We start from the raw sequence: 19,920 nt of genomic DNA on the forward strand, positions 1-19,920 counted from the left end.
TAGTAAACATAATGTTGCTCATGTAAGTGTAGTTTAATGATACCCCCCCAAAAAAAAAGACATATGCACTCGTGTTTATCGCAGCACTTTTTACAATAGCCAAGATGTGGAAGCAACCTAAGTGTCCATCAGTAGATAAATGCATAAAGAAGATGTGGGTACATATACACAATGGATTATTATTCAGCCATAAGAAAGAAACAAATCCTACCATTTGCAACAACATGAATGGAGCTGGAGGACATTATGCTCAGTGAAATAAGCCAGGCGGAGAAAGACAAGTATCAAATGATTTCCCTTATTTGTGGAATATAACAACGAAGCAAAACTGAAGGAACAAAACAGCAGCCTCACAGACTCCAAGAAGGGCCTAGCGGTTACAAAAGGGGAGGGGTGGGAGAGGGTCGGTGGGGAGGGAGGGAGAAGGGGATTGAGGATTATGTTTAGTCCACATGGTGTGAGGGGTCATGGGGAAAACAAGTGTAGCACAGAGAAGGCAAATAGTGAATCTGTGGCATCTTACTACACTGATGGACAGTGACTGCATTCGGGTATGGGTGGGGACTTGATAATATGGGTAAATGTAGTAACCATATAGTTTTTTCATTTGAAACCTTCATAAGAGTGTATATCAATCATACCTTAATAAAAAAGTTTTTAAAAACCTTAATAAAAAGTTAAAAAATATGTAAGTTAAATAAAATAAATTAAAAAGCTTCTGTACAGCAAAGGACACCATCAGCAGAACAAAAAGGCATCCTACAGCATGGGAGAATATATCTGTAAATGATATATCCGACAAGGTCTTAACATCCAAAATATATAAAGAACTCATATGCTTCCACACCCAAAAGGCAAATAACCCTATTAAAAAATAGGCGGAGGATATGAACAGACATTTCTCCAAAGAAATTCAGATGGCCAATGGACACATGAAAAGATTTTCTACATCACTAATCATCATGGAAATGCAAATTAAAGCCATGAGATATTACCTCACACTATTAAGGATGGCCAACATGGAAGACTAGGAAAAACAAATGCTGGCGAGGATGGGGCAAAGGGGAACCCTCCTACACTGCTGGTGGCAATATAAATTGGTGCAACCACTATGGAAAGCAGTATGGAGGTTGCTCAAAAAAACTAAAAATATAAATACCACCTGACCCAGTAATCCCACTACTAGAAATTTACCCAAAGAAAACAAAACCCAATTCAAAGATACATGCATTTCTATGCTTATTGCTGCACTATTTGCAATAGCCAAGATATGGATGCAACCTAAGTGTCCATCAATAGATTAATGGATAAAGATGTAGTACATATACACAATGTGCTGGGAGCCATGCTACTCAAGCTATGTAGCAAAGCTCAGGCTGGAGGAAGACCCCCACAAAGCAGGGGCCTTTGCAGTTGGCTCCATTACCCATCTTGATTTGGTTTTTCTCCATTATACTACTGGCTTTGCTTTTTGCTTGCATTTTTGCCAAAAACTAAGCTAACCTTTGATAAGCAGCACGGAAAGGAGAACATAAAATTCCCAAAAGCTTATCAAGACAGTGCTCCTGAAGAATAGAGCACGCAGGGGCCAGTTGGCAATCTTGGCATAGAATACCAAAACCTGCAGTCAATTAGTCAAACATTTGACTACCCCTTCTCCAGCTAAGTAGGAATGCCCCCCTTGTTTGCAGTGCTAGTGAAATCAGTGATGAAGTTTTATAAGAAAATTAGATAAATAGTTATGAGGGAATATTGAATAGAATAACCCTGACACTTAATCCATCTTCTCATGTTTTCTTCTATTTGCTACTTCTATAGCTTTTCTTCTTCCTTCCTAATTACAGCCCTTTACTAGAATTTGTGCCTCATATGTGAAATTACCAAGTACCGTAATTCTTCTAAGTGATAAAAATACCTCAAGACAAGTGCTGGGCATAGAAGCCACGGGGCATAAATCTGCAAAGTGAAAGGCTAACATTTTCAAAGAACATTACTTCTCTCTTACCAACTTTTGTATTTCCTGGTATGGCCCCGGAAGACAGGCATAGTCGCAAGGGGGCCATCAGGTGAGAAAATAGGGGCCAACAGAGTTGAGGCTTAGAACCTCACCCCCCCAGTTTTGAGAGAAACCTTCTACACCCATGGATGTTTTGTTGCCCTTGTCTAACGTGGATTAATACCTAGTCTACAGGCACAGACCTGATCATCTACACTTGCCTTCTTACAGCACTAAATCATGCTTTTTATCTTTATCTTGCATCTACCTACTATATCAACATTTTATTAGAAACGTAAAGGAGAAAATGTGGGATTCACATATAAAGTATAAAAATCAAATGAATAATCATGTCATATTTGACTTGATTGTTTATAGTTTAAGATTTGTAGTTAAAACAAAGTTTCTATGATATGAATGCCCTTACATTGTTCACCATGTTAAGAACCTGTTTAGTCCCTGCAGTAGTGGAGTCATGGAGACCTGTGTATATGTCAGGGAGATTTTGGTATCCACCCAGAAGAGAAATGTAGATAAGGGGAAATTTAGTTTGCTCCCTACTGTGCCCTAAAAAGGGATGTATAATGAAGATATGAGTTTATGATTTTAGATTGATTATAAATTTATTGAAGCCTCTAAGAATATTTTTGTGGGAAAGAATCCTAGCTAACTGTGGCAGTAGGTGACCTGTATTTCACCCTGAGCCGATAGACACCAGTCACTGCTACATACTGCAGGCTCCTGCGGTCACATGCACTACTTAGAAACTGCGTTGCATAGAAACGTAAAACATAAAAGAGTACATGTTGCTAAGAAAAGTTTCGGTCAAGGAACAGAAAATGATCACCTAACACTTGACCAACCATGAATAGATTAGAAATAACCAATTGCCTATACCAATTAATCAACAGAGCAATAAAAAATAATCATATCCTTGCGCAATATGGTGTAAGTAAAGCTGTCATTGGCACTTTGTCGAGAGACCACCTCCACCTGACCGTGTCCTGTCTCTCCATGCACCAACTCTTGTCTCATTCTTTCGGGCTTCACACACCCCCGCTGGAGCTGGACTCCGGCATACAATGCAATATTGTTCAGCCATAAGAAGAAATCCTGCCATTTTGCAACATGGATGGACCTAGAGGTATTATGCTGTGTGAAATAAGCTAGGCAGAGAAAGACAAATAACGTATGATTTCATTTATTGGTGGGATCTGAAAACAAAGCAAAATGGAAGAACAACACAACAGACTCAGACACCAGGAAGGGACTAGCAGTTACCAAGCAGGAGGAAGGGGATAAAGGGGCACAATAATTCACCATCACAACGTAATCACGGGGTCGGTAGTACAGCATGGGGAATGCAAAGATTCTGCAACACCTTGTTGAGGGACCATACTAGAGGGGGTGGGTTAACTGTTCAACTACTGTTGTATATATTAAACCAATATTAGATTATACATCCACTATACTTCGAAAAAGTTTTAATTTCCTTTGTAAAATTTCATCTTTAGCCCATAATTACAAATTTGCTGCTTAATTTCCTGGATAGTTTCTTACTGATTTCTAATTTACTCCCTATTATGGTCAGAGAAAGTACTATGTATAACTTCAGTATGCATTGTACTATAATGGTGGATACGTGTCATTAAATATTTGTCCAGGCCCATAGAATATGTGTAACACCAAGAATGAATCTTATGTAAACTATGGCCATGATATGTCACTGTAGGTTTACCAATTTTAACAAAAGTAGTACTCTGGTGGGGGATGTTGACAGTGAGGAGAGCTGGATGGGTTAGGAAGGGGTGTGCAGGTAGGGAGTATATGGGAATTCTCTGCTTTCTGCTCAGTTTTGCTATGATACTAAAATTGCTCTAAAAAAATAAAATCTATAAAAATGACAACTCAGTGTTCAAACATTTTATTGAATCAGGTAAGCAATACCCATACTGTTGCATATATACCAGCATGTGTACAATTATAAGGGCATATCATTTGTTTATAAAGATAGCTGAGCAGTTGATTGGGAAGTTAAACAAGCTATCTTTAGCCAAATAACATTTCAAGAACATTCAAAGAGGAAACACAGTATAGGTAGGTCATCCAAGTTCAACAACAGCGAATTATGACAGAGCTCACTCATTTTGTATTTTACCTTTACCATACACCTGATAACGATAGCCAGAAAAAAAATCTGAAGACCAGCAGGCTGTCACTAGTCAGATACACATTTCATTCAGGAATATTTAAGGCTCTTACCAGTTACTGGCTTGTTTGAGTAGAAATAACCCTAACCACAGAAAACTTTTTAAAAGAGATTTACTGCTGCTAAAATATATGCCCATTACTCACATTATGCCTTGAAGTCACTGAGGTTTTATTAAAATATGATAAAGCATGATACCCAAACTAGGGATCCCAGCTATGACCTTTTCACTTTACTATACTAAGTATCAGTTCAAGATAAAACACTGAAACTAAACAGAACTGTGAGTAGCAAAACAATTCAGTGAGGCTGTAATAATCTAGACCTCTTTTGATTTAGGTAAGTGACACTAAGAATCATTAGAGACCCCTACAGACATTTTCTTAGGTGATATATTGAACAACTTTATAATAAACAACTGATCAGGTTTATAACGATGGCTGACTAGAAACATTTTACTCATGTAGCCTCAAACCTATTTGTTCACAGTAACTGTATTTAACTTAAAATCACCATATCCTAATGGGAAGGTAGACACGATCAGAGATCCTTTTGCAAGCTTTGCCTCCCCACACCCTATACTCCTCCCTCCCCCCAAACCTCCTATACAAGTTTCCCCTGCTTTAAGCTAAAAGGTCAGTTCTGGATTAAAACTTGTATGAACTAAATTACAGGAGATAACATGCAAATAAGGGGCTAAGGTTAAATTTATCTGTCACCAACAAACCTTGTAAGTGTATGCTACTATCCTGCTAAAAAGACCCGGAGAAACCACAAATACAATAAAACACTACATTAGGTTTAAAAACAAAGAATCTTGAAGGAAGTAATTTTGTTTTACAGTGGTTGAATTCACCCACCAAATGCTTAATGACCAAAAGATTTTTCTGCAACTAAAACTAAAAGAGAATTACAGGGAGCTGGGAATACATGTTAGATACTAACGATCTTCAAGCTTTGAAGATGTCACTGCATGAAGAAAATTATGGGAAACACTGTTCCCGATAATTACGTACACCCTTAGTGTAACATGGAGATCACTGTCTCCGATATAGACACTGTGGTAGGCAAAAACTACCTTGTTCTGTATACATTATGGAAGACACTGCTCCCGATAATGAGTTAGGCTTGTGACAAAGGTACTGGAAATTTTGCAAATTCTGAATTAAAGTTATACCTTGGATATATTGAGCTATAAAATTTTGCATATATGATTATCAGCATCACCTTTAAGTGACATTAACTTATGACTTGGTCATGATTCGCTGCATTTAGGAGAACTTTCACTTTTATTTGGTTGCCTAAATGTAAGCCTAACTTTGATTAGCAACCTCTAATTAAATTTACTTCTTCTCCAATACTCAGCTTTAATCTTATTTGGCTAGCAACTGTTTTCTAAAACGCCCAAGTATTGACCATAAATGCAAAACTTCCAGTATCTGTTTGGTATTATTAGCAGATGCTGCTTTTATTTTTAAAAAAACGACAGTATAACTGTCATAATTATGGAAGGCACTGCTTCCGATAATTATCTTCTATAAAAAAAAAACACCATTTATAGTGAACTCTGTCACTGATAAATAAACAATAAATATCTCAGTGCCAAAATGATAGAAAGCTTTCCCAAAATTTAACACTTTGGCTAATTTGGCAGCATGTTTTTTAAAGTCTGACAAACTGAGTTTGAAATTCAACACCTAAAGCTAGTTCTCTTCCAAAATACTGGGGGAAAAAAAACTAAATAAAATCTCATGGGGCAGGGGATGATAAAGGAAAATATACTAGGTCTTTGGCTTCTGCTCTACTCTTTTCATAAAGAATCTTGAAGTCAACACATTAAGGCCTTACTCCTGTGATGAACAGTTGAACTTCCTTTTATCCATTGAATGAAGGCTCTCTATTTCAGACCTCACTGGCAAGAAGACAAGTCCCATCCCTTCTTAAAGTTAACTGTTTCATTCACGGATGTAGAAATCAGTTAAATCCTTAAGCGAATAAATTCCATTTGGAAAATCAACAGCTCTACAACCTGTTAAATGCTATCCAGCATCAAATGAAGATGGAGAATCGTACTAAGCTACAATTTTAACTTTCAGCAGTTACGCCCACTCCTCCCATTCAGACACCAGTTCATGTCCTAGAATTTAGGGCCATAGTTCACATTACTGGTTCTGACTTTTTCATGACTGTTAACAAGAAAGAGGCAGTTACCATTACAAAGCACTTAAAATCCTAGATAATCTGGGAAAATATCCTATCATGAACATTTTTACGTGGTCTAACTTGAAGTGCAGGTACCTACCATCCTGTATTAAAAGCTGCTGCCTAAGACATCTAGTAGTACACCAAGATGATCGGGTAGAATTGTAACAATATTAGGTTTTGTGGCCCTACTGAAAATTTAGCAAAATGAGTACAATTCTAGAAACCTAGAACACTTCCCTTGATATTCTTATTATGTGTATCACATTTAAAACTCATTGTCAATGTCCCAAATGTCACCAGAGAGGGCATTTGCAGCTCCCTGAATAGTCCAAGTTGCTAAAGCCAACTGGTTTCTCAACAGTGTTTCATTAAAAGCACTGTTATTTTTCTGACGCAGCTTCAAATGCTCTAGCAAAGCTGACAGAGTGTGAGAGCCAGAGCCCCAGAAGATATGCCGGAAAGGAGAATCTCTTGGAGATACATAGGGTGAGAGAAAGTGATATTCCACCTACAAAAACAAAACATACAAGAGAGCTTAAGTGGTGAACTGTGACTTCTGTTGTGAGAAGACCTGATACAGTAAAACAACTGTCATTCTCACTTCAAATGTTAAGATTTCCCTTAATTTTAGAATGTTGAAAATCAGACTACTAATCGAACATTAAAACTATAAAACAGATTGTCATTTCCTTTGTAAAAGTGGACTCTAATTTTATTGGGATTTTTTTTTGGTTGAAGCATATACATGGAAGGTTTATAACTTTGCTCTAAAATGAGTCTTCTGCTTCTTGCAAGCAGACTAGCATAAAAGCAGTTCAGGGCTGAGTTACACAACAGGAGTACAAAGATGACAGGGAAAAAATGAATGACCTCATCTTAAAGGCTTTTTCAAAGCCTAAAAAGTTAGTACTAGGTTAAATGTCTCTTGTATTTCCAATTTAGATGTTGACATTAGATCTTACTAATAAGAAGAGTTGAAAATCTGTGAAATCTGAAGACTGAATGAAGGCTCCTGGAGGTCTTTCTAGAAATGTTAAGATTCATCAAATAAAAATGAACATACTTTTTAGTTCTCCTTTTCCTAAGAGTTTACTTACTTTCATGATACGGTCATTGATTTCTCTCATGGCAAATTTGTTTGTTTTCTCAGTATTCTTATAATCTGTTGTTAGTCTAGAAGTAGCACGGAAAAAGTCTCCACGAGCAGAATATAGCCATTGCAGATTTAGACCCATCTCCTACAGCAGAGGGACATGATTCACTATTAAGCATGTTCTGAGGCTGTTATTCTACACGCCTTTCTAACTTAAGTGTAGTACCTGTGAGATGGTTCTGATAAAAGGGGGTGACTCAGACGAGCTCAAGACTCAAGAGAAAACCAGATGAAAGCACCTTGTACAGGATATTCCAGCTTAATCATACACTCTTATTCAAGCCCAGCAGACAGTATAATTCTTAGTCTCTAATAAGAAAATTATCCTCGCCAAGAAATTTAACTTATTTAGTAAAAGGAGACAATCCTGTGTAGCATATTGTTTCTGGTTCAATATTCCTTGGAAAAAAACTTCAAACATTTTGGTTCAAGAACTTCAGAATCTAGTTATTTGCTTCTGGTAGTCCCATTTTTTCAGTGACAGTAAGTTTCAAGAAAACCAGAATAAAGATTTCACTATCAGTGATTTTTACACTTAAGGGATCTGCTAATACTGACTTCTAGTACCATAAAAACAGCTGAAAACCACTTATTAATATTAAATTGATTTTATCAAACAGTTTTATGCTAGACACATACTAATGAGACTGTTATTAGTTAGACAACACTAAAGAAGATTGTTAACTACTACTGGCTATGTTCTTTCCATCTGTTTAATCTCCAAAAGGCATAGATGGCCCAAATTCTTAAGTTCAAAGTCATTGTTGAACTTATACTCTCTTTATACTCTCTGGGTCCTATGGGTTGCTTTGAATACATGAACTTAATAAAACACAGGTCTAGATTCTGAAAGACTTGCTGTGGTTCACCCTACATTTATAACCCAGATTCCCAATTTCTTTTTCTTTTTCCAATTTCCTTTGTACATAAGCTATGGATTCTAATCAAAATCATACCTCTGTTCACTTTAAACATACCTTTGGCTCCCACCATGTCAGTCCCCAGGAACAACTGAACATTAATCTTTAAGCTGACTGACACTTGAGCGACAAGAACCTGATTTTAATTAATACTCACTTTTATATCTGTTCTGAATTGGTTCATATCCCTTACAAATGAGAGTATTTTGTCATTATACATCTCATAGTTCAGGTTCAATTCAGCATCATGGGTAAGTTTGATCACGAGCTGACCCGCTATTTCTGCTGCTGCCCGCACCATTTCGCTTAACTGAGGAATTTTCTTACTCAGCATGCCATAGTCATCCATGGTAGTGCCCAAGTAAGGATAATCTGTCTCCTGGAAAACAGAGCTTTTGGTTAATACACTCAGTGGGTTGTAAGAGGCCTGGCATTTCAGCTTCACCATCAAGGTTTCAGTACCTGTACTTCTTCCCTGGCTTCCAGTACAGTCCTACTTCAATTTTACCTCATGTCCTCTACTCTAACAAGAGACCGCTTTGGCTACTTTCTCTGAACATGTCTAGGTTTTATAAAATCCCTGTTCTTCTCATTATGTACCCTGAAGAGATTTCTGGTCAAATTTCTTGAGGTCATAGCCTTGTTCTTTTGTTTCCAGGAAGATTGGCCCATATTAATGAGCAAAGAGGAGACCATGCATGAAATGTACTTTTAATTTATAAAGTGTTACTTTTTAAAACTGAGGTATTGTTGATATACAGTATTATACTGGTTTCAAGTATACAAACAACATAGTGATTCAGCAGTTCTCTGTATTAAATGCTCACCCCAACTAGTGTAGTTACTGTCAATAGATATTGTATTATTATAAAGTGTTACTCTGAAGACTAAAATTTACCTTCCTAATCATGCAGCACTCGATCCACTGACACATCACCATTCAAAGAATGTTTAATGATCTCAAGAACTTCTACTTTCATTAAACAACTTTAGTAAAAGAATTTCTTCAACTCTATTCTCTCCTTGGTAACACTCATTGACAATCCTTTGGTTTGACCTCAATTCTTTACTTTCAGACTGTCCCTGTTATTACCTGTACCTCTGAACCAGAACTGATGGGTTTTTGACATCTAAAAAGTCATTAAGTATTTTAAAAACATGACTTATGAAGGTCAACAGAAATCACCCATAAACCTCCTCAACCTTAGGACCTGACCCCAGTTCTTCCTAACACAGTCAACAGACATCATGACCCACCGTTCCAATACCATTGATAACTGCTGCTCTAGCATGAGGTCGAGGGAATTCGGGCTCTGTTAGTCTCCAAATCCAGATCACTCCCTAGCTTCAGACCTCCATTTTCCCTCCTAGTCCCCAACTAAAACACCCAGTGAAAGTCTAGTGAGGACCTAGACTCCACTCTGCTCTATCAACAATGATGCCAAGTCAACAGCTTCCATCTGACTCCATATTCTAACTCTAGAGAACTCTCTTCACCCCCCTGCCAACTCCCTGAAAAGCCCATGGCAGGGTTGGTTTTCCAACTCTAGCAACTCCAGCACTGCAGCACAGAAGCCCTCATCATTCTGTTTACCCCACCTGGCTTTCAGGATCTTCTAATTGGTTCCTACACCAAGCCAATCTTGTTTTCCTACAATTTGGTCTGTAGAAAATTCTGTCTAATAACAATTTTGTCTCTCGTTTTTGTGCTTTTACCTGTAATCGTTGCTTAAAAGACTCATCACCTCTGGACAAATACCTAGAATGCTATTTCAACAGGTCCTGAGAACAGCACTATCCAGTAGAACTTTCTGCTTTGGCAGAAACACTATTACTTACACTGACAGGTAGCCTTGTTACTAAAACTCTTTACACTTTGTTGAAATTTTAACAAATTCAAATTTTAATTAAGCTGAGATAACAATTCCATCATTATAAGGATATATAAGGGAGTATGCAATAACTGCCTGTGTGCAACTTCATAGAACATTTAATCTAGGAAGCTTGATTAAAGATCTAAGCTGTAACACTTTAGAGTTCCTCAGACTTACCTCACAAAAGCAGAAAGAAATTGCTGGGATTCCAGAATACGCAAGGAAAGGGAAAGCAGCATTATCAAAAGAAAGTTTCTCGCTGCAAGGAAAGCAAGAATGTCTTCAGAAAGCTTTCTAAAGACCACACCGTGCTACCGAACACCCCTATCCCACCCTCAAATAAATTCCTAAATTCCATCTCTCTAGGGATAGGGAGCTCACAGCAAGGTAAGGTTTAGATCTCTACCTAGCATAATGGGTGCTGTTGGGTGATTCTGCTTCCCTATTAGCTGTTCATTCATTTATTCATTTATCTCAACTTACACTTTGTTGACCCAGTTGCTGTCCTGATACAGAGGCAGCCCAGTAATTGGATTTTTCACCTGTAAAGTAAATTAATTATCATTAAACCTTTCTGAACTTATTCAGGCTAGTTAAAATATGTCTCTTTCCATAAACATTTCTTATAAATATTCAATTTTTATTTTATCTTCTTGGAAAAAATTTAAGATAGTTAAAACGATCTTAAATTTCTGAAGTTATTCCTACTAGGCTCGTGTTTTTAGTTCCTTTAGAATGCTTTCCTTCTTAATGAACATTTTTAAATTGGCCTAACCACAATTTTAAAAGCCCTCTTTAGCCTTCATGATATGCCTATCTTGTTTCTGGCTTCTTCCTTCTAGCACATTTTATACTACTGCCAGCCTAACCTGCAAACACCTAACTACTTTTTGGAGACCCTATAGTAACCCCTCATTTCCCGTGGGATCAAAGTCAAGTTATCCAGCCCTTATTTCAGCCTCTCTAATTCTATAAAGTAACTTGTTCCTAATTAAGAACTATGGTCTTTCCCATATGTGTCTGACCAATATTTCATCTGCCCTTCCTATGTATATGTAGTCTTAGGTATAGTACAAGTCCATTTAAACCTTCCTCAACATTCTGACTGACTCTACAGACACTCCCGTGGGCATCTACAGCAGAGCTTAGGCTTCATGGAATTCTGCTTTTTATTTCTAAATAGACTGCATATTGTTTGAGATTAGAGCCCTTCATATACCACCTCCCTCACCTGACATGGTACAACAGAGTGGGGGAAATAAGCCACAAGTTATAGATTTTATCCTGAAATCCTGTTATTGGTTACTTCTAATGGTTTAAATATCAATGTTTTTCATCTTAGGTAAATTAGACAAAAATTAAGTTATACATTTTTGTAATTAGGTGAAACTCACATCTTGCATCGTTTTCTCAATAATCGAATACAACAATGGGCTGGCAGAAACCTTGAAGTTGCTGGTGCCTGCAAAGAGATTTTAACATTGCCCCTTCTCTAGTCAAGCAATTTTTTTAAAAACTGAAGTATAATTGACATACATTTTATTTAGCTTCAGAGGTACAAGACAGTGATTCAACATTTACATAACATTACAAAATGCTCACTAGTAAGTACTTACTGTATGGCAACATATAAAGTTATTATAATATTATTGGTTATATTCCCTATGCTGTATTTTTCATCCCCAAGACTTATCCATTTAATAAATGAAGCTTGTACCTCTTAATCTCCTTCAACTATTTTGCCCATTTCCCCCACCCTCCTCCCCTCTGGCAACCACCAATTTGCTTTCTGTGTTTATGAGTATTTCTGGTTTGCTCGTTTGTTTAGTCAAGCAATTTTTACCCTGCTACTTCTATGATTAAAAATATTTGGAAACAGGGAGACAGTAACCTAGAGCTGTGGCATATACAACTATCCTCTTAATGAAGTAGACAAAAAAGTGATTTAGAATCAAGTTCTTTAATGACTTTAACTCCAATTTGACTGAACTGAAGCTCTTACTCCTTCAGTTTGCACACTTTAATGATTTGTTTGGTACTTCTGCTTCACCCTTGTTATTTTGCTATGATATATTCTGCTGCATAGACAACATAACACTAATAAAGACTTGATTGTAACTTTTTCCTTTTTCCCCCATTGTAGACATTTTACTATTCTCAATTCATCCACTAGCTAGATTTGCACCTTTAATAACATTTAAACTCCTAAATTCAGAAGTTTGATTAATTGGTATTTCTGTCAGTAATGAAATAATCTAACAAACTATGGTAGGGTTTGGTTTTTTCTCATCTAAAATATATAGCCTAGACTAGTGGTTCTTTAATTTATCAGAATCACCTGCAGTGCTTGTTCAAACAGTTTGCAGGATCTGTGCTCCACTTTCTGACTCAAAAGATCTAGGGCTGGGCCCGAAATCTTACATTTCCAACAGTTAACAGTTACTGCTGATTTGGGGACCACCACACTGGGAACCACTGCTCTAAACAAGGCAATCTGTGCACATCCTGTAATTTGATGGACTATTAAAAGGAAGCTAAGTAGTGTGGGCCTCCCCGAGTCCACCATAGCCTCTGACAGGAACCAGTATCCATGTGTCTTGGCCAGAGGCTGTTCTTTTTTGCTTCTGTGACCCTTCCTTATGTCCTAAATCAGGTTCCACTACTATCCCATCAGTAAAAAAAGGTAGCCTGGATCTTCATGTCTGGCTAACTTATGAGTTTACAGAAGCAGAGGAATTCTATCCATTCTGGAATCCTCTGGGAATTACCCAGAAGGTATTAAAAAAACAAAAGTTTCTAAAATAGATGGCATCCTTCTTACTACACTAATGGACAGTGACTTCAATGGGGTATGGGAGGGACTTGATAATATAGGTCAATGTAGTAACCACAAATATTTTTTATGTGAAACCTTCATAATAGTGTATATCAATGATACCTTAATTAAAAAAACAAAACCTTTCACCTGCCAAAAAAAAAAGCTAAGTCACTTTTTTGATCTGGGTATGGCCAGTGTAAAAAAATAACAGGTGCTGCTTTAGAAAGCTTTCTGCTGTTTTATTAGTAGCTTACCTGAACTCATACACAGCTAACTAAAAGGATACCTACCAAGAACAGCTTTGTCCAGGTTAATGTAAGTGAAAGCCTTCAAATGCAAGGAGGAAAGGTAGCCCTAGAAGACAAGAAACAATACTAATGCATTAATATGTATCCATATAATTTATCACACAGATTAGCTATTATTAGGGATTTCTTTTAAAATTTGGAGTCCAGAGACTAAATAAAGGCAAAAATGATATAATCCAATCTGAGAGAACATGGTTCCTGGAGGACAAGTTAAACCAGTCTAAATTCATGTGCCCATTCTGGGTACAGGTGTCACGCAGACAGTACCTCTAGCCATTCAGTGGCACCAACAGCTCCAAAGTCGCCAGCACTCCAACTGGCAAACACAATGCTTCTGCTGGGCTTAAACCCATCTGGAAGACAACAGACAGTTCTTATCTTGAAGAAAGTTAAAAGGTAGGCAACTCAGTAAGATGAAATCAAAAGCTTCTAATTCAAGACAGCAGATTTAAAAATATTTCACCTTGTGAGGCCTTGGTAAGAACAAAATAAGGAATAGGGAATCTACAAAGAACAGGATAGAGTCCCTTATTTTCTGGACCAAGAGATACTTGAAGTCACAGTGCAACTATCTTTGAAAACAATTTGCTTAGATAAACCACTTAAAACACCAGATTACTTTAAAAGCAACTGTTACAAAATAGAATACATTCACAAATTTATGTTATAGGGAAGTTTTTAAATAAAGAAATTGCTATATTAATGACAGCTCTTTTGGAGGCTATATGCGTCACTGTCCTTCCCTGGGATTGTTATTTTGCTGCACCAATGTACTTCGTATAAAATTTAAGTACTGCAACTTATCCTGGGGCCCAAAGATTCAAGAATGTGATGGGGGTACACATGTGTGCAGGGGTGGGCATAGGGGAGTGGCAAACAGCATGGGAGAAAGGCTTCAGAGTCAGTCTTCATATTAAGAATACATAGATATATTACATATTATACTTATAAATCAAATATATCCTTTTGTAAATATAAAACTACACACTGTATTAACACATTGCAATTTTATAGCAAAATTAAAGAACATTAGTAAAGATTCATGGCCACTACTTGCTTTCAAATACATTTCTTAGGGTCAAACGAACAATTAGGGTCCAATATAACACCTTCTAATGTCTCAACAAAATTTGCTAATTCCAGTGCAACAAAGATACTGAATGGGAAATCTATGTCAAGTTAAAGGCAGATATAATAAGAAAAACTGCTTTGTTCCTAAGAATTCAGGGTCTAACATGTGTAAATCACAATATAGGAAGAAGTGAGCAAAGCATCTAACATTCAGAACTATATACAGTTGATAGATGTTTTAAGTTCTCAAAATTTTTGCTCTACCTTTTAAGACCATATCAGAGAATATTCGGGCAAGTTCCAATAGAAGAGCTGTTCCTACACTGGACTTTGCAGCTCCAGGACCCCAGGAATCCCTTTGGGCCCCTACGATAACATAGCGATCTTAAAAAACAAAAACAAAGAGACAAATTATTCAGTTAGCTTTTAAACTATTTTCTAATATTAAGTCTAGAATATGCCTTAGTAGAAGGGTAAAAATGTACATATGCAATAAAGGTTGAGAGCCCTACTTCTGAGATGACTTAATTCTTAGGATTAAAAATTCACCTGACAATGCTTATCTTTTTCCTTATTAGCATTACTGCTCTTTCTACATTACCTATCAAGTTTACTGTAGAGTATTTGTGTTCACTAATTGTTTAATAAAGAACTGAAGTCCAAGGGTTTTCCTTACTAAGTGATATGACCGATTTCATTTAAATAGAATGCCCATTCGGGGGATGGGCAATCCATAGCCTGCAGGCCCATTCAACTCAGTACTGTCTGTGGCTGTTTCCATACTGTAACAGCAGACAGCAGAGTTGAGGCAAAGTTAACAATAGACTGCATGGCCTGCAAAATGTTTATTATCTTCCCCTTACCACTGGTCTGTTCAGTAACTCAACAGATTTTCTAGTCATAATGGTCAGTTTGACAAGTTAATCTCCTAGGGCCTCATTACCTCCCAATCAATAAAACTGACACCTAAACAGGTCAGGTTAGGCTCAAGATTTAGCATTTTAGGACAAACAAGATTTAGCATTTCACAAAACCTAGCTGAGCCAAGGCAGCTTTCCTGCACTCTCTTCTCTGGCCACATCCTTAAGAGCAAGGAAAACAAAGTCAAAAAACAAGGGTCTTTACCTGGTTCTTCAAAACCTTTAATAACTCCAAAGATGTTAAAAATTCTTGTCTCTTTCAGCACATTTTCTACAGTGAGCCTTATATTTCTATTCTGGGAGGTTACCAGCTTACATGAAGACTCTGTTTTCCAAGAAGAAGGGCAGTCTCCTTCCATATTTCTAGGAGAAAACTGCAATCAGTTCTGAGTTACTGTTGCTTCCCCAGGTTTACAAAATCACTTCTCTTTAACTGTTCTGTGAAGTTTTAGGTTCAGAGCGCACATAAAAAGAACATACAAGATTTACTCCTTAGAGGTCAACCATTTGTGTCTCACTCTGATCTGTGGGCAATCATTTGAAAACCACAAGTATTACCTCCTTGTTTTACCAATGCTTTAAAAAAATTTCTCTACCTGTCCCCATGTGATATTTGTCTTTATGCCATGTGATATTTGTTTTATGCCAGAGACTTAACTATAGTTTACACCTGACGTATCAAGATGGACTCAGAATGAAGTACTTATATGAAAGTCCATTAATACATTCTCACATTTCCTAAACTCTCTAACAAGGGTAGTATATATTCTATTCTTATCCTAGTTATAAATGAATTTTCTCATGCTGCTTGTAGTTAGATACCTTCCCCTATCTAATTATTCATATATTGTCCAAATGATGTTCTAAAGGGACTTACTTACATCAATGTGTGAAAACATTATCAACCCCTTTTACACAAGGGTAAGACAGAGGGCTAGCTTCTCAAGTTAGTGAAAACTTGTAGCTGGTGGGAAGAATCAGCTGATCCTAAGTTTGGTAGAAATCAACTATTAGAAATGACTCTTAACATACTTATAGTCATATAGTTATTTCACATGTATGTATCCTACATGCAGATGCCCTTCATTTGAGACAATCACCCTGTTAAGTAGAATATATTTTAGCTACCCAAGTAAGTCAAAGAAACATGGCCAGTGAGGTTAGAGTAACTTGTTTCACATCACACAGCAAATAAATCCTCACGTGTCTGAAACTAGATCTATATCCTATGTGAATACCAGGTGGAAGATATAACCAGATTAATGCCACGTGCTATAATCAGACTGAGTTCTATTTTTAAAGAGGGATATTAACACACTAGAGAGGATATTCAGGACTAATCATGAGTATAAATCATGTGGAAACTCTTATGAGAACTGAAGGTATTCAATCTATATAGACAAGGAAACTTCAATCATCTGTTGCTAAGAAAATCTAGGACCCCTGGATGTTACAGGGAATAAGATCTCAGTTCAACATGAATTCTAACAGGTCTCCAGTAATTGAATGGGTTTCCAAGGCAACACATGATGCTTTACCTCAGGAAGTACTTAATTAGAAGATGCCAGGAATATTACACAGGGGATTCACTTGGTGAACTAAACAAGGGACTCACTGAGTTTATAAATCCAGAATCTATTAAAATCACTTTAGGAAGGAAAAATTTCATTTTCATGTGTATCAAGTTAACAGCTAGCCATTTCCAAAATGTCCCAAACGTGGAAAATTATAGCCAATTGTTAAGATTTTATCAAATCAGCTGAAACAGATTATTATGCCTCCCTAACCATAAGACCTCACCCTGCAAGACAGTTAATAAGAACTTACGAAAACAGCTTTTCTGCACCGGCTCTGGAAATTGTTTGGACAGGTATATTAGGCAATCCTGATGACTGAGATGGTGGAAACTGAGTATGATTGAAAGAAGGGAATCCAGGTGTGTAAGGGTCACCTGTTCCCAAATGAGCCTAGTAAAACAAAAGAATAATTAGCTCTATCAGGCACCTATGCAAGAAATCCCTGTGAGATTCAGATTCTATGAGGCGATAGCCTAAGTTTAGTTTAAGGCCTTAAAGTCTGAAAGTCTTAATGGCTCTACAGTATGTGACTTGTTTTCATATGGCCTATGCCTAATTCTCTCAATTCAAGACACTAACGATAAAGTACATCCAGCAATAAATAACTAGGTCTCAAAAGACTAATTTACTCAAGAAATAAGAACTCACGTGTCCAAAGAGTGGAAGCTCTGCATTAACAATGGGAAATTTGGCCTGGTCCATATATATCAAGACACCAATTGCATTGAAACTTTCAGCATTTGCAACCTAAAGAAAAAGATGTAAAGCTCAGAAAATAACAATCTAATGATACAAAGTTAGAAAAATATATACTGGATTTTATGCTAAAAAAGACAGAGGATGCTATACTGAAACTCCCAAATGTTTCAAACAGCTCATGCTTAGAAAAAATAACTGCCTTAAAATTAATTCATTAAGGAGAGTTTAAACACAAGACAACCACTACCTTTCAATGTGTTCCACGGTAGGTCCTTGTATATGTTTCACTTTTAATTTTCCTCTTTATAGAACAGTTATAACTGAATTCTATATACATAAAACTTGGCTACATAGACACAATTTAAACTGCTTTCATTTAAGCATTCTTTATTACTTTATTTTCAATAAAAGACAATGGTTGCAGACAAAATATTCCAAGTGGATATACCATAGTTTTAGATGTATTGTGTAACTTTAGTTAATTGGTACTATTTGATTTGTTGAACACTTTAATAAGATAAACTACATTACAGGTGTGAGAGTTTGGAAAACTGCTGGTTTTCAGAATATTAAGAAAATTAATAATACCAATGCATTTAATAACTCACACTCACCTTTTCAGCAAAACTGATCTTCCCTGCTCTAACAATCACTAGAGATCCATTCACAGGATACTCTAAATCTTCAAAGTCTTTTTTAGTGCCAAAATTAGCATGGACCAGTTTACCCTAGAATAAAGACATTAGATTTAATGAGCATTATTCGAACAGCCACAGAACCTGAGAGAAAATGGTTTTACAAATCAAACCCAGGAAACAAAACAGGAAAACCACAAGTTCTTAGATTCAAAGACATATGCACCTCTATGTTTAGCGCAGCACTATTTACAATAGCCAAGAAATGGAAGCAACCTAAGTGTCCATCTGTAGATGAAAGGATAAAGAAGAGGTGGTACATATACACAATGGAATACTATTCAGCCATAAGAAAGAAACAAATCCTACCATTTGCAACAACATGAATGGAGCTGGAGGATATTATGTTCAGTGAAATAAGCCAGGCAGAGAAAGACAAGTACCAAATGATTTCCCTCATTTGTGGAGTATAACAATGAAGGAAAACTAAAGGAACAAAACAGCAGCAGACTCACTGACTCCAAGAATGGACTGGACTAGCGGTTACCAAAGTGGAGGGGGGTGGGGGGGCAGATGGGGAGTGAGGGGCATTATGTTTAGTACACATGGTGTAAGGGGTCACAGGGAAAACAGTGTAGCACAAAGAAGGCAAATAGTGAATCTGTAGCATCTTCCTACACTGATGGGCAGTGACTGCACTGGGGTATGGGTAGGGGCTTGATAATATGGGTAAATGTAGTAACCACATAGTTTCATTTGAAACCTTCATAAGAGTGTATTATCAATAATACCTTAATAAAAAATAAAAAGAAAACAGGAAAAAAGGCTAAGGCCTAGAAAAGATGTATCAGAGTTCTCAAGTGAAAACAGATTAGGGTTTGTCAGGTATCAAGATTTCTGGCATATGTTCATGCCTTTCATTAACACATGCTGCCCTTTATCTTATTTATATTGATCTATTTACATTTAATCTATTTCACATAGCTCCAGATATTTGGGGGGAGGAGAAAAGATAATAGGGTATGTTAAAAGACACACCTGGCCAACCCTGACGGCACCCATTACCTAAGGTTCCCAAACTTGAACCTCAGACAACTGAGGATATACATAGGAATAGGTCCGAACTAAAAGTCCTGATAATAAATCTGTCCAAAAATTGTTAAACACTATTTGTACAATAAAGTGATTTGCAAAACTATGGTAAAGGCGGGTCAAGAACATCTCATAATCAGTAACATTTTACAAGTAATTTCATAACTCCTAAGAACAGTAAAAACAATGAGTCTAACTATTCAACAGAGTAAAGTCTCCCGCACCATTTTGCCTTACTTACTGTAACTGTTGTAGCCTTACTGTACGCCACGTATCCCTTAGGATTCTCCACCAGGTATACCATGCCACCACTGCCTATACTCACCACAGTCACCGAGTTTTCAGCATTGCTAAAAAAGATTAAGTGAAAATGAAGCTTAAGATACCTTGGAAAAAACTAAATGGCTTTAATTTATTAAACATTTGACTTACATTATTTATTT

General features: G+C 36.8%; 1 protein-coding gene across 3 annotated transcripts in view; it reads right to left on the reverse strand.

Moving 5' to 3' along the window:
- TFRC (transferrin receptor) overlaps positions 1–19,920 on the reverse strand; it is a 41,350-nt gene that overhangs the window by 12,253 nt on the left and 9,177 nt on the right. For 2 of the 3 annotated variants that reach the window (XM_036926281.2, XM_036926280.2), the window contains exons 6-19: positions 19,719–19,827; positions 18,365–18,478; positions 17,700–17,798; positions 17,302–17,441; positions 15,680–15,837; positions 14,819–14,938; positions 13,751–13,836; positions 13,466–13,529; positions 11,752–11,819; positions 10,841–10,899; positions 10,535–10,616; positions 8,641–8,862; positions 7,508–7,648; positions 3,905–6,918 (exon numbers count right to left, since the gene is read on the reverse strand). In XM_036926281.2, the coding sequence (XP_036782176.2) occupies positions 6,676–6,918; positions 7,508–7,648; positions 8,641–8,862; positions 10,535–10,616; positions 10,841–10,899; positions 11,752–11,819; positions 13,466–13,529; positions 13,751–13,836; positions 14,819–14,938; positions 15,680–15,837; positions 17,302–17,441; positions 17,700–17,798; positions 18,365–18,478; positions 19,719–19,827 (1,705 nt within the window). In that variant the 3' untranslated portion in view covers positions 3,905–6,675. Of the gene's footprint in view, positions 1–3,904; positions 6,919–7,507; positions 7,649–8,640; positions 8,863–10,534; positions 10,617–10,840; positions 10,900–11,751; positions 11,820–13,465; positions 13,530–13,750; positions 13,837–14,818; positions 14,939–15,679; positions 15,838–17,301; positions 17,442–17,699; positions 17,799–18,364; positions 18,479–19,718; positions 19,828–19,920 lie in introns of those variants that run through there. The other variant, XM_057503768.1, reaches the window with a different exon arrangement.

The sequence above is a fragment of the Manis pentadactyla genome, chromosome 1 (genome assembly GCF_030020395.1).
Source record: "Manis pentadactyla isolate mManPen7 chromosome 1, mManPen7.hap1, whole genome shotgun sequence".
In the NCBI taxonomy this organism is placed as follows: domain Eukaryota; kingdom Metazoa; phylum Chordata; class Mammalia; order Pholidota; family Manidae; genus Manis; species Manis pentadactyla.